At 40.1% G+C, this 15,009-nt stretch overlaps 1 protein-coding gene across 8 annotated transcripts in view; it reads left to right on the top strand.

Annotated features, from left to right (window-relative positions):
* The window catches only part of LOC119494197 (LIM and calponin homology domains-containing protein 1-like), a 95,657-nt gene that overhangs the window by 30,543 nt on the left and 50,105 nt on the right, over positions 1-15,009 (top strand). For 7 of the 8 annotated variants that reach the window (XM_037779906.1, XM_037779901.1, XM_037779905.1 and 4 more), the window contains exons 2-3: positions 3,595-3,665; positions 6,329-6,398. In XM_037779906.1, the coding sequence (XP_037635834.1) occupies positions 3,595-3,665; positions 6,329-6,398 (141 nt within the window). Of the gene's footprint in view, positions 1-3,594; positions 3,666-6,328; positions 6,399-13,372; positions 13,850-15,009 lie in introns of those variants that run through there. The other variant, XM_037779907.1, reaches the window with a different exon arrangement.

Genomic DNA, 15,009 nt, shown 5'->3' with positions numbered 1-15,009 from the left:
AATTTATCCGCATACGTACATTTTTCCAGAAGTTTTTCACTTTAAAAATAGTAATAGCAAGTTTCTGTCTGTCCTTGCCTCTTTTCCTGCAATCTGTCCTCAAACTGTAGTGAAACCTTTCTAAAGGTGGTGACACTGTAATCTCTCTGTGTGAAGGTGGTGTGACATTGTAATCTCCCCGTGCGCTCGTACTCATAGACAAGGTTAGTGAAGAGCTGACCTAGTTATTAGAGACTGATCTGTTACTCAAAGCACACAGGTTCAACCTCTGCAGCAGCAACCAGTTTCCTTTTCTGCAAGAAAGCATAAGCTGACCATGTTTGCTGTGTGGTGACGGACTGCCAACACTAAATGTCAAAGCAGTGAAAGGTTTAGCCATCTTAAGCAAGCACAGCGCTAACATTCATGTGACACATTTATTGAGGAGCTCCTAAATCAAGGTCATCTGCTCAGCTGCAGATTTTTTAAGCTGCAGATATAAAAGTATCTAGGCCACTGAATCTTTACTGAGATCAGACCATGAAATTGTACTCTCTTATGAGTAAAACCAGGGGAAAGCTATTCTATACTGACTCTTGGATTGCTATACATTTACAATGAAGACCTGGCATATATTATCCTCAGTCTGCTGTAGTCTAGAGATTGAACTTTTTGCTTCACAATTTTTTAACATTTCTCGGTGGCAGATCTGGAGAAAGAGGTAATATCATTGATTAAATTTAACCTCAGTGGGCCGAGCCAAAGAAGTTTTTCTAGCCAAGTAACTTTAGCCTGAAGCCCAGTGGAAGAGGTACGAGCGTAGGAAGATAATTACCATGAATCCTACTGCTGTTAACTGAGAAAATGCAGTCCAGCAACATTAGGCTGTCACTGTTAACTAGTCTGTTAAACGTCCTATGGTTACACCACCTCTACTAGCCCAGAGATGTTTAAAACAATATTTTGACATTTCGGAAAATACTGTAATTTGCTGTCGGAGAATATTGATACCACTCTCTGTTGTAGTAAATATGAAGCTTAGCGTGAAGACTGGAAATGGAGGAATATCTAGCCCTGGATATGTCCGAGACGTGAATATTACACGCCTGCATGAAGGTGTAGTGTTTCGTAGTGACGTTTGTCATGTCTTTTGTAGTGACGGAAATCTAACTTCAGAGCTAGTTATGTAGTATATAAAGTGAGAAAGACCAGTTGGGTGGGTTGGGAGGTGGATGGGCACAACAAACACAGGACTTTCAAGTGGGAGACCCGTGTTTGAGACCCGTGTTTTGTTTTGCAAGTTAGGTTAGTGACATTTGTCACGTGTTTTCCGTACTGACGTTACGTTGTTTCTGTACTTGTTTAACTGAGTTTCCGTACTTATTTTAAGCCCAATCATGACGTTTTCCATTAACCTAACTAAGTCAAGCCCCCCGGAAGAGCACCAGGCTTTGAAGCAAAATCTCATAGTGGCCAAACGGTGGTACTACAACTTTCGTGTCCATCATGTGATGCCGTTGGGCCCAAAAAGACTTTTCCCCATAGACTTACATTGGGAAAGAGACGTCTGTAACTCAGCGGATATTTTTTTTTTTTACGTAAATCAACTTCCCTGTATGAACACTTGAAAAGCCCTTATTTATATCATTATGTCCTAAAAGTTGTAAAATGCACTAATAGCAGAATCCAGAGTTATTTCCCTTCCTCCATTCATGTGAATGAGCCCCAGACTGAGGCTGGAGCGAGGGCTAGGAGGCGGAGTTAAAGGAAACGCTACTGTGCCTGCTCCATGGGCCCAATGGATGCGGAAGGTAGCCGGAAGATACGGGTACTTTATCTCATTTTGGATTCATGCGCCACTGAGCAACTCTCATAGGAATGAATGGGAGCAGGCTCCCAACACTGTATCCAGTTCTCTTTATACATCCATGAACTAAGTGGTTTTCTTGCCTAATCCTAAGTGAGTGGCTTTGTTGCCCCCTGCTGGTACTGTACGTTAATACAGGCATGTAATATTCACATCTCTGCGAGGCAAAACGTGACACTGGAACGCTTTGGCGTGAAATCTTCTTGCGTTGTTACAATTACAATTTCCTACGCATTAAACAAACTAGATACAACATGTTAATTAGTGAGCTTTAGAGGTGTTGGTAAGCTTTACCTGTAGCAGTCTCCTCTTTGCCATTTAAATGTGCTACTTAGCCAGATGTTTAATTCATCAAATAATGTTATGTCTTCCTCCAGAGCAGGTCCATGAACTGTAATCATAGAATATGGGTTTTGTGGACCATATGTTTGTACTGTGCGGCAGCCTTTTAGGCCTCACACTCAGGCGTCACTCATTCACTTTTGTGCTGTCAACACCAGGCACACAATGTCCTGTTCACAAGTGCTGGCACAGTAGGGAATAGTGGCAATGAATAGCTAAATGTCAGCATATAGGGAAAATCTGTTCTACTTTCTTTTCTCTGTTTGTCTATCTTTATCTACTTCTCCTTCTGGCCAAGTCCTGAGCGACCAAACTCGATTCACTGTGTCCCCCCCCCCAGCAGCAGAATGAGGCCTACTGTCGCGTCCTACTCGCTGACACACAGCAGTCCATTTCTTTTGTAACAGGTCCAGGCTTCGCGACGGGCCAAGAAGCTGACAGAAACACACAGTCGACCCAGACACTCCACATCTCCACACTTTTTTTTCCACAGCTGTGCAAATAAATGTAAAAGAAACTCTCAGGAAATTTAATCTTGTAATTGTTTTGGCTTCCAAAGCAGCAGTCCAACGGGGGTCCCCCCCATCCCTTTTTAATGGCTAAATCCCTGCCAGTGTTTGTTAGAATAAATGGATTTTAAGTAGGCCTGGTGCTAAAAGTCCTGTTATGGCAGATATTCTAGAGTGGGAGACAAATATTTTGCTGTTGCTGTTTACGTTTGCACTTGAGATGTGTGTGTTTATGTGCATTAATGAGATGTCCTGTTCACTCACATAAATAAAGGTGAACTTCAGCTGAAGGTTGAACACCAGGAGCAGAAAACAGCAATTTGGGTTCAAGTTGTTTCATAAACTTTGCTGCGACTGAACCGTGACACATTTTTTGAACCTGCACAGGCTTTCTGCTGTGGGGGTTTTGTGCACTTAAATTGTCTTGCAACTAATAAGAAGCATTTATATGTATTGCAATACAAAAGCACACATGCCTGATGATGCACTGTCGTCATGCAAATACATGCAAACATGCAGCTTCTCCTCCTCAGAGGGTCTGAGTAACCATTACCCAATAAATCCCCTGTCACAACATATTAGCCTGCCAGAGCCATTTGGTCGGGATGATTGCGGCTTATGTCAAGCTTGTTAGTGTTTCGCGCTGTTAACTAGAGAGGGAGTTGATATACGGCCGGCAGCTCTTTGTGCACCGCTCCATACCATTCCCAGGATTTACCGTGAAGTAAAGACGTGAAAGGAGTGTTGATAAAGGTTCGTGGGGCTTGTTTCTTGGTTTCCAAGTGGAGCTTGTGTGGCTAGACTTCAGATTCAGACACTGACCTGATTATTTGATGTTCTGTTTTTTTATTGTTATTGTTATATTTTGCTGACTCGCTCCCTTTGTTCTCTCTGTAGGCTGTGACAGGACGATGCTTTGGTGACAAGGACTTCAGAGGAGGTTTGGAGAACGGGATATTGCTATGCGAGTAAGTTCTGACTATATTTTCATTTTTATGACTGTCAAGTGAATTAAATTGTCCACTAGCTGTCTCGTCGGCTTTTATCTTTGTTGCTCTTATTCTCTTCCTGAAGAAAACAATGTTTTCTTCCCACTGTCTGAGTGAAATTTAGGTTCTTTTAATTTGACTCTTTGTGTTTTATTTGTTGGCTCTGAGATGATATTGTGTTTCGTGGTGATTTAAAATGGGTGCAACAGTAAAGAAAGCTCCAGTCCTGAGAGTAAGAGTGCAAGGGTCAGAATCATAACTTTCATAAATAGGTCAAGAGAGAGCACTCACACATTTTCTTCTTGCATTCTTCTTTTTATTAAATGTATAGTTTTATAATTTATATAGTTTTGCGCGCTGCCTTCCTCCTGCATTTGTTTGTTTTAGCCTTATAATGCCCTGACAGTTTATAAGAAGTTAAAAGACTATTATGTTAACCTAGAATAACCACATGTGATTCAGGATTAGTAGGAAGAACATCAGGTTTTTGTTTTTTTTCATAAGTGCTCTGATTTGTTCCAACACTGTGGTCCAGTGATCAGAGAGACGGGCCGTTCTGTTAAATTGTCCTCCAGTGTGAACTGTGAACTCTTGTCTGCCCATTCATAATGAGGCAAAGTGCTAAACTGAGACTGAAAACACACACAGACGCTTCTTCCACATTCCTTTCTGTCAAAGTTCAGTTACACAACCCCTATGTTTACACCCTCTTTATTGTGAATACAGACATCATATCCAATTTAAAAGTGGCCCCACTGGTTTGGGAATTTCTGGAATACCATGGAGCATCTAGAGGTAGAACTCCAGGCCCTGAGAATCAGGCCATAATATTACTTGTAAATGTGTGATTCACACAATTAGTAGTTTTAATATTAACAACAAAATTAACAAATCTATCTCAGGCAGATGTGAAAAGTCATGTGAATTATCATCCGAGCCATCATAGTCACAATCACCAACTAGTGGTGAAACAATTAGTCGTTTAATCGATTAGACAATCATCCAAAAAATTAATTGGCAACTATTTTGATAACTAATTCATAATTTAAGACATTTATCAAGCAAAAATGTTCCTCCAATGTGAAGATATGCTGCTTTTTTTTGTTTTATATGACTGAAAATGTAATATCTTTGGGTTTTGGAGTGTGTGATTTAATCATCAGCCTTACATCCCCTTGTTATAATGCTAAAGTAAAACACATAAATGGTATGCAAGCAGCAGAGGAGAGAGCAGATTTGACTTCCTGTGTGAAGCTTGTTTTGAATCACTCACTACTTCCACAAGAAAAACACACTAAGACCTCTTCCTCTTTTTCCTGATAAACAAGGCGTCAGGAAATGTGTTTGTGCCTGAACATACTCATAAGATGATGTATTTACGGTGCTCGTACTGTGTTTGTTTTGATTGTGTCTGGGTTTTGAAATCCAGGAAAGCACTCTCACTCTTGTACTCATTCCCACTCCCACTTAAATCTTTGACAAGTTTGAACTGTGACAGTCTGCAGTGGACACAAAATGTGGGCAAAGAAATCTGATTTTATGTTTTGAAGTATTTCAATCACAGGTAGCAATGGGATTGTTGGTACTTATTTTGTCCCAAACATTTTTGTAAACAAAGATCCATCTTCGAAGAGATGATTGAAACTGAGAAATCCACTGGGTTTACATTTTTTGGGGGGAAAATAATCAATAAAAGAAAGCAGACTGCAATATTATTCTCATTCCAGGCAGTCTTTCAAGAGTGGAAATATCGTCTACACTGTTGCCCACTCTCCCCCACCTACACATACTGTATGTAGCACTGAGAACACCCTTCCCTTGGAGTTGTTTTAAAGTTATTCTGGGAACTATACAGTACAGCAGGAGGTTTCTCACTGATGCTGAAGTAGATGAGGCAGGATGAGGGAAAGAGAGTTCACTCAAAAAGCTACATTACAGCAGTTCATCACAAAATACCTGCTGGAATGCGTTCAGCAACATCACAGCGCCGCTGATATCTAACACTGTAAGAGTATCCAACGGTTGGTTGTTCCTTTACCGGGCAGAATCATTACAGTGCTTCCTCTGATGAAAACACACACAAAAGATGAAACTGGAGACAGAGACAGAGAGAGAGAGGAAGAGAGGGGAGCTCTGAAACTGTGGCTTGTTCATGACTGACAGACGAGCTGTTGGAGGTTGCAGGAATATACTGTAACTTTCTAAAAAATATTGTGTGTGTGACAGAAGGAGGACAGACCTCTGCACATGTGTAGTAGTTCACTGTGATATGAAGTGTACTGGAACTATTTAACGGCTCCCCAGTGGGTGGAAGAAGACGAAGCAACGATTCTCCACTCTGATTTAGGATCTGTGTCGTTATAAAACTTCCAGATGCCACTGTGGGACCCTCAAAAATGTGTTTCTCCCCTTTTGTTCCCCCTCTTTTTTTCTGAAGACACAACATACACTGTTTCACACACTTTATCTCTTTTGCATGCAGTTATTTCACTCTATGTGAGCTGGGTTTAAATTCACTTTGCGGTGCATCATTTGAAATATTTATCACGACTTGTCATGAAGACATGCTTTAAAGGCATGACTGTGCTTTTTCAGTAAAATTCAGCTTGTGATGTCTTCTTCTTTTGTGTGTCTTTTGTTAGGTTGCTGAGCTCTATTAAACCCGGCCTGGTGAAGAAAATTAACAGACTTCCAACACCCATAGCTGGCCTGGTGAGTCCTCTACCCTCACAGCACAACCTGACAGCATTTCCACCAAAACTTAAGACACTCCTTTGATCCTCTTGGATCTTTTTTCTCATGCTATCTCTTGCTTTTCCTTCCTCGTCACATTTCTTTAGATCTGCGTCTTTTCCTCCTCTTTCTTTATCAGCATCTGTTTCCCTCTTTCAGAGATGCTTTCTTATTCAGTGCTGTCTAATGTTAAAAACGTACTATAATCATTGAATAACATACCAAACATTATACATGACATTGCATCGGGGCTGTACTGTATTACTGTACTGCTGTACTGTACTTGTAACTTGAGATTATCGTGTTGATACTTGTGCAACTTCCCAAAGCAGAAGGGTGACCTAAAGGTTACCAGAATTTACTTCAGAGCTTCACTTAATCTCCTTAGCAACAAGATAGTATGACATGGTTGGTACCAATGGATTCCTTAGGTTTTTTAGTTTCATATGATACCGGTATCTTCAGTCTAGCTTTAAAATTGAGCTGGTTACAACCTACGAAAATCGATTGCATTAGCATTAGCGTTAAAGAAATTAGTGGGCGCTAAAACGATTTTGCGTTAACGCGTAATTATCTCATTAACGATGACAGCCATAGTTTTTGGGTGTGAAATTCTGTCAGTTCGCCTTTTACTTTTAGTCTTAGTGATAAATATCTATTATTTTATGCTACACTGGATTGACTGAGTGCCAAGGATGTGAAAAATAATGCAGAAATACACTGTGGCTTAGACAGACTTCACATTATACAGTACCAGGTGTTCAGTGTTTTTATTTAAATATCAAAAGTTTGTCTCCTGCTTTGAATGAGAGCCTGTGAATTTCAGTAGACCTGAACACTGATACGTTTCAGAGTAGAGTACAGTGCAATACAGTGGAGCCCTTTCATGACAACCTAAGACCTTGATCTGGATGAAGTGACCTTTCAAGACCAGGACCGGCACGTAAACAGAGGCACACGGAAAGTTGATCGCATTGGAGCTCCCGCCAAACATACTTCCGTCTCTCTTTTCCTGCCTAACTTGCTCTTAATTGCATTCCTAACCGCTGCCTCAAAGACTGTTCATGTAAAAACATGGGATAATCTCGTTAACACAAAAATTATAAATCGAGAATAAAACTTCATATTTAGTATATAAAATTGGAGAAATCTGTGAGGGCTTGATAGGTCTGTGTATCAGCACTGATCTCTAAATGGTTACTTGGCCACATACTGAGATTTTTGTCCTCTAAAAATTCACTTTTCAACTTGTTTTTTAAAGCTACTATTTGTTGCTCATCCTACCTCCAATTTTAAAAATCTGGCTTTAACATTTATATCAATTACAGGCCACGTCAGTGTGATTAGAGAAATTAAACTACTATATACTGACAGGATGTTTTTAGAGCTGCAATAATTAATCAATTAGTTGTCATCAATTAATCGGTTTAAGTCATTTTTTTAAGAAAAAAAAATATAAATTCTCTGATTCCAGCTTCTTAAATGGGAATATTTTCTGGTTTCTTTACCCCTCTATGAAAGTAAACTGAATATCTTTGAGTTGTGGACAAAACAAGACATTTGAGGACGTCATCTTGGGCTTTGGGAAAACACTGAATTAAATTATTCTCCATTTTCTGACATTTTATCGACCAAACAACTAATCGATTAATTGAGAAAAATAACCAACAGATTAATCAACAATGAAAATAAGTGATGTTTTATTTCGTTAACACTGATAGATGAAGTCCAGATTGCGTTCATTAGCTTTTGAGTCCCTATGAATAGTAATGTCAGACAAAGCATGTTAAACATGATGATGGTTTACAAGTGTAAGGGGAGCTGGGTATTATTTAGATCACAGCATGACCGAACAGACCAAGAAGTCTGAGTTGGGCTGGAATGGGTTTTCTTATCTCATGGCGTCACTAATGGCTGCCAATGAGCCTTCTCTGGCTTTTTACAAGTGTTGGATAATTACACAACCACATTCTTTGCAGGCCTTTTTTTCCACCATACAATCACGGCTAGAATAACAATTGATTATCCTGTTAGAGCAAAAGCTTCTGTGCTCACTCCGTCTTGGTAATGTTTTTGGTTGTACGATCCTGCATTCCTCACTCTCCTCTAATTTCCCTCTATTTGTAGCTTAATGGACTCTAATCAGTTCATCTGCACTGGTTGACAGCCATGTCTTTTAAAGGCTTTTTAAGGGATGTCATAGATCCAACAGGGTGCAGTGTCACTTTTCTACAAAGCAACAATAGACTGTGAAAACTATTGACTTTCACAAGTTGTTTTAATGGAGAGTTTTAGTTGCCAAATCTTAATTTACGTAAGATAAATCAAAGCTACCGAAATCAAATGAGAAAAATGTAATTTGATAATGACATCAAGCAACTGTGTGTAATAAAATGCAATCTATTATACAAGCTCAGTAATGAATGGCACCGTTTGTGAAGCTTATCCATATTTTTTTTAAGTTTTAATGCGGCAATGATTAATTTTTTGGTTGTAGTGGATGATATTTCAAAGATTGTATGATTGTTAAACTGTTTGGTAGTTTGTGCGACAGGTTTATAATTGTATCTCAAACAACAGGGACAGAAAACAACTGCCCTTATTGGCCCAAAAGAGAGGCAATGCAGTTGCAAACATTAAATTGACCATTACTAACTGACCCAAAGGGGCGGATGAATCGTCCACTGAAGACAACATGTATACAGTAGTAGTTTGAGGAAAACATACGAAAGGGAAAATAAAAATCACACCTGCTGGTTTTATTCCAGTCTAGACAATATGACCCTCTATACTTTGGAAGTTTCATAATTCTGTCTCTTAGCTTCTACCTGTGGCATTGCAGGGATTTGTCTTCCTCTTGGCTGTGATTAAAGAGGTGAGAAACACATAAACAAGGGCTCTGCTGTTATCTGGACTATCGTAATAAAACACAGGCTACTCCCCCTTCCTCTTCCTGTTTGGGGGGCTAATGGGAAAATGAGTCTCTGAGGAGGTTTGACTGTTTTGTAATTAGAGCAGCTACCTCAGTGCTTTGGCAGCTCGGTCCTGTATGGCTCAGTGTTCGTCTGAACAGGTTGGTTGTTGCGTGCGCTGTTCCCAGCCGTCTCTGGGTCGACTGGTATGCTCATGTTTTACGGTCTGTAAACAGACACGCGGTGGAGATCGCCCTACAACTTGAATGGTAGTAATTCACATGTTTAAAAATGTGTTGTTTTCCAGACATCCGGTTTAGGGCAACAGTGACGCACATGTAAAAAAACAACAACACTTTGAACTGTTATGTAAAACTCTTGTAATTCCAGCTCTGGGGATTTTCACTTTTCATATTCATTTGAGGGATTCTATGCGTCATTAGCATCTAGGGATAATTCAACTACCCTTGGTGCAGTGAGAGCTTTTCAAAGCCCTGTTAGTCATGTTAAATACCATTTTTTCTTAGCTTAAATCTTGGAGATAAAGAGGATTTTACTTGAAAATGACCGCATGATGAAATAAGCTGAAGTGAAATGACGTGTACGATAGCCCGTCCCGATACTGGATTCTTGAGGCTTAATACTGCACCATTTTTTTTGGCGTGTAACAACACAGCAGCTTAAAGTAAATTTTTAAAATAAACACATTACTGTAATCAGACGTTTTTGATAAGGATCTAATTATTTACCTATTTATTGTTAAGAATTGTGACTAAGACCTGTACTTAGCAGGACATTTATCAGTTGAAAAATGAAGGCCACTCTGTTAAGAGCAACACTGTTTCTAAAATAACTCAAACATATCTTGTGCATTTTTGCATTTCTATTTCTTGTTACTTATCGACCGACATACGACAACTGCAGTAAGCGGATATTGATTGATATACTGGTCAATCTCTAGTCAGAATGCATAAATGCATATTAAAACAAACATTATTTGTATGTATGTAATGTCAGTACGTGTTGTTGGATCTATAAAAACTGGATTTCATAACATCACATGCAGCACATATCGTAGGTGACTTCTGAATAGGCAAGTACATTAAGAACACAATGCAGCATGCTGGGGCTCTACCCTTAACCTTGTCTTATTTTTGGGTGTTATCCTTGACAGGGAGAGAAAAAAACTCAGCAACATATCTTACTGACACCCAAGTGGCATGTTTCCTCATCCTGGGCAGCTTTCCTCTGGAGTCTGTCAAGGTCCAGAATCAGAGCGTGAGCAACACTGATCCTCTTCCCTGAGAAACCTTGGTGGTCTAATCGTGGTAGTCAGATATTGATTACAATGAGGGTTGTGTTCAACGGAAACCAGGCTCTTTTTATTCTCACACACACACTCATACACACAATACTAACCAGCATTGTAAGCACAACCTGTAATACTAGAGCTTGGAACTTGTCTGTAGCTCTCAGACAGTTGGCCTTTCTTTCTTTCTTTTTTTTTTATAACATTTTTATCTTCTGTTAATTCCAAATAATTCTTAACTTTTAACTCTGAACATATATTTAGATTGGTTGTAAATGCCATTTAGATGGCCCTTGGTGATTTGTCTTCTTCTGTGCAACTTTTGCTGTGTTTTATTACTTCATTTTATCACTTGTTAATCTTAAAACAATGTTGGTATTTCCATACCCGGTATAACTTGTGCCTAAATTTATTATGACTTCATTTTTTTTTGCAATAGAGTGGACAAGGGCTTTGTGTCGGAGTCAATCTCCCACCTCTAATCCTTCTACAAACACATTCAGCTGTCAGTCATTCCTTTGCGGTAGACGCCCAGTTTCCTGTGGCAGTGACTTGTAAATCAAAAGTTATGCTCCTTTCTTAAGACCTCCACACACTCTCCAACCACCCACTAAATGATCCTGTTAGTCATAATGGAAGTTGCTCCTAAATGAGCCTGTTTAATTGTCTGTTGGCCTCTTTATTTCAGTGTCAAATACCAGTTGGAAAACAGAGAAAAACTGTGAGACAAAATTGTTTAACTGCTGAAGTTAGAGTCGAAGTTGCTCTGTGATAGCTGAGATTGTTGTTGTCAATGCCACCAGATCCCCATCTAGCCCCTGGCTACAACTTTTCAAGCGCTCCCTTTTTGATGAGTACTCTTAGAAGTATGGTTTCCTTGGTGGTTCCTTATCAAACAGCTCCTGAGGGCCTGTCTCTGAGACAAAATAGCTCTTTACTATTGTTGAAGATTGCACAGCATGTTGCAGGTAGGGCTGAGGGCTGCATGATTATAGCAAATATCTTTTGTTTGTTTTGGATTTTTGCAAATTATTATCATGATTATTAATTATGTGTCTTGGTTTCATAGAGAAGAGGCAGTGTCTCTTACTAAAGATGTACATTTGTGCTGCTGCCCAGCTCTGACCAGCTCGGCCCTTATTTGAAACGGTTTGATATTTAAGAATTCAATTATTACTCATTGAGTCAGTCATATTTCTTGATTTGCTATTTATAATCTAAAGCCTGGACATTCATATTTGCAGAGGAGGTTAACTGGGCAAACACATCAGAAGCTGACAGCTGTTCAACGCTTCTGCTGTCTTTCACTGTTAGCCAGGGACTCCAACTTTAACAAGCATGGATTAAATACGCTTACTCATGGACAGTTATTGAGCAAGTTCAGTCTTCCACTCACCCCCTACAGTTTCTAACGTGTCCAAGTGTTTGCACCTGGAAATAAGTTAATGCAAAGTAGTAGAGCAAAGTGAATAAGTACTTGCTGTTTAGGGCACTTTCACAAGCCAATATTTAGCCTGTTTTAATCTAACTCTGGTGCGGTTTGGGCAGTTATGAACACAGTAATCATACTCTGGTGCAGACTAAAACAACTGGACCAAAAACCGCTTGCAAGAGGTGGTCTCGGACCTAAATGCAGTCTGCCTGTGCGGGAATTTGTTGAGATGGACACAGGTAAACGACAGGTTAACATGAGTGGGAGAGGACTGACCTGGACTTCTGCAGAACTCTATAATGTTTGCTTGACATCTGGGCCAAAGAGAACATATAGAATAAGCTAAATAAAGTCCAGAGAAATAGTGATAGTGTTGGATAGTCATTTGAGATAAACTGTGGTAGAAGGGATTTGCACAGTACATCAGTGCCGAGTCAAAGTGAAAAAACTTAAGAAGACAATATATCAAAGTCTGTGATTCCCTGCATAGAAGTGGCAGCTCTCAAGACAAAAAAAGATCAATCCGTTCCTTCGTACACGCCCTTCAAAAAATACATCGGTCAGCTATAATTTGTGGACTGTGAAACTGAACCAGACGAAATAGTAAACAAACCAAAAGTATACATTTTGCTCTGATTCGGACTAGCCAAACGGACTGTGGCTTGTGACAGGGCCCTAATAAAAAAAAAATCCTTCCGGTTGTAACTTTGGGTCATATTTGGATTTGTTTACTTGGACACAAAACATTTGGAAGACCCTGTTACAGACTGTCCCAGTTCCACAAGTGATAATTCATTTCAGATATCTGGGAAATATTCTTAAATCGAGCCCACACTGATATTAACTGGATGCAACTGGACTGAAAGCCCTTTTATTTTGAAGTCAAATATGATCTTGGTGAGCTGAGTGAGTGTGAAACCCACTGAAGGTGTGTCCTTCCTGGATAAAAAAGCTGTCAGAAGAGGAGATTGCTGTGTCCTCTCTCAAAGTGATGGTCGTGTGTGTGTGTTTGTGTGTGTATGGGTGGGGTTGCCTCACCAGGAGAGCAGAGATGGCGCTGTCCCAGGAACACAGGAAGCTGCAGGGTGGGTTTAGCGTGGGTGTTTTGCTACGACTGGGAAAGGATCGTGAGAACAAGTGTTTCCAAGTGTGTTTGTTTATGTGTTTGTAGCCATGCATGTATTCTTACACCAGCTAGTGTATACATGTAAACAAGTCTCTTAGTGTTGTGTGTTCGGGCACATGAAGGGTGTATATTTAATACAGCATATTGTCTAAATGTGTGCATATTGTATGTGGATGTAAGTAAGCGCATTGTATTTGTGTTTTGGTGTGTGAGATTGATAAAGAGTGCCTGGGACAATCAGGGTGGAGAGGAAATGGTGACACCCTGAGAGAGAGAGAGAGGTGGAGAGAGAGAGGGAAGGGCTTTTTTTGCTGTGGCCCTCTGAAGGATAGAGAGGCATAGAAACAAAGAGAGAGAGAGAACCTGGGAACAGGAGAGGAGAGCTTGGCTCAGGTTGCATCCAACAAAGAGTTTGTCTGAGAGCAGAGGGGAGAGAGGGAGGACGACTGAGATGATGGGGAGAGAGTGAAAGTTAGGGAAGAAGAGAAAGAAGGAATGATTGAGGAAAAGCAGGTGAAAGGAGGGAAGATTAAAAAAAGGAAGCCACTTGAAGGAAGCAAAAGGTGAAGAGTGAAAGTTGGAGTAATCTGAGAGAGGAGACGCACGAACGCCGGCCACAAAACCTGGTGGTGTCACGTTTCTGTCGAGCAGGTATCCTGATTTTCATGCTGTGTTGTGGTGTTTGTCTTTGTATGTTTGTATGCAGAGAAAGGAAATGAATCAATCCTCTTCAAATCAGTAAAATAGGACTCTTGTCATCTCTTGCACTTAAGATACAGTACTTCTACATGTCTGGCTAATGTGTGTTTGCCTGACAGAGAGACACTTAAAGAGTTGTTCAGAGGTGTATGTATGTGTGGGTGTTTGTGTGTGTCAGAGAGAGAGACGTAAATGAAGAGGATCTTGACCTTACCTCTAATTATCTGTGAGTGTGTTCTTGTACTTCTATCTTTGTGATGACCCATTTCAATTTTACACGTTCAGTAAGAGGTTTAAGACTTGGTTTAAAGTTTAAGGTTAGAATTGGTTTTATGTTAAAGCTGCATGTGGATAGAAATGGAGCAAATATGATTTTAAAAAAAAAAAGTTATTTAGTCATTATATCCTGACAGTAGCGCATGAGACCGGTAATCTGAAAAAAAATCATGTGCCTCCGTGTCCTCCGATGTCCTCCGGTGCTCCTAACGGCATCTGCAAGATTTCACAGACCGGAGGAAAACAACCAATCAGAGCCTATCTGGAGTCTGCCGTCCAGCTGCCGTCTATGAGAGAAAAGAGTCAGTCGCTCGCTGCAAACTAGGCAGCGCTGATCAAATATGAATCAATATTCTGTTACTGTAATGTCTATTTCTCGCCTCAAATGTTTTCAGAAACATCTTGTAGTGTACTGTTTAGCTGTAAAATGAGAAAGTTTGTGAGCCGGCAGCCATGTTAAGATCAGTTGAGGAAATACCAAGCACCGCCCACCAGCTGGAGCACAGCCAATAGGAACGCTCTCTCTCTCTCTCTCTCTCTCTCTCTCTGAAATGACCTGTGATTGGCCAAAGTCTGCCGTCATGTGTTAGATTTTTAAAGCCTGAAAACAGAGCCATGAGGAGGTGCAGAAGTCTAGTTATCTCTCAGAACACTTGAATTACAATATGCTGAAAGGTTATTATGGAATTTGTGCCCAATGATGCCAAAAGATGTACTGCCTACTGAAGCTTTAGTGAGCCAAACTTTACTTTATTTTCTTTGTTGTAGCTCCAGTAGTGTATTTTCTACCATAACTGTATGAGTTTAAGTGTAACAGATGGAGTGTGTGTGTTTGA

Source organism: Sebastes umbrosus, chromosome 9 (assembly GCF_015220745.1).
Source record: "Sebastes umbrosus isolate fSebUmb1 chromosome 9, fSebUmb1.pri, whole genome shotgun sequence".
Taxonomy (NCBI): Eukaryota; Metazoa; Chordata; class Actinopteri; order Perciformes; family Sebastidae; genus Sebastes; species Sebastes umbrosus.
This window is presented reverse-complemented; position numbering and strand designations above follow the sequence as displayed.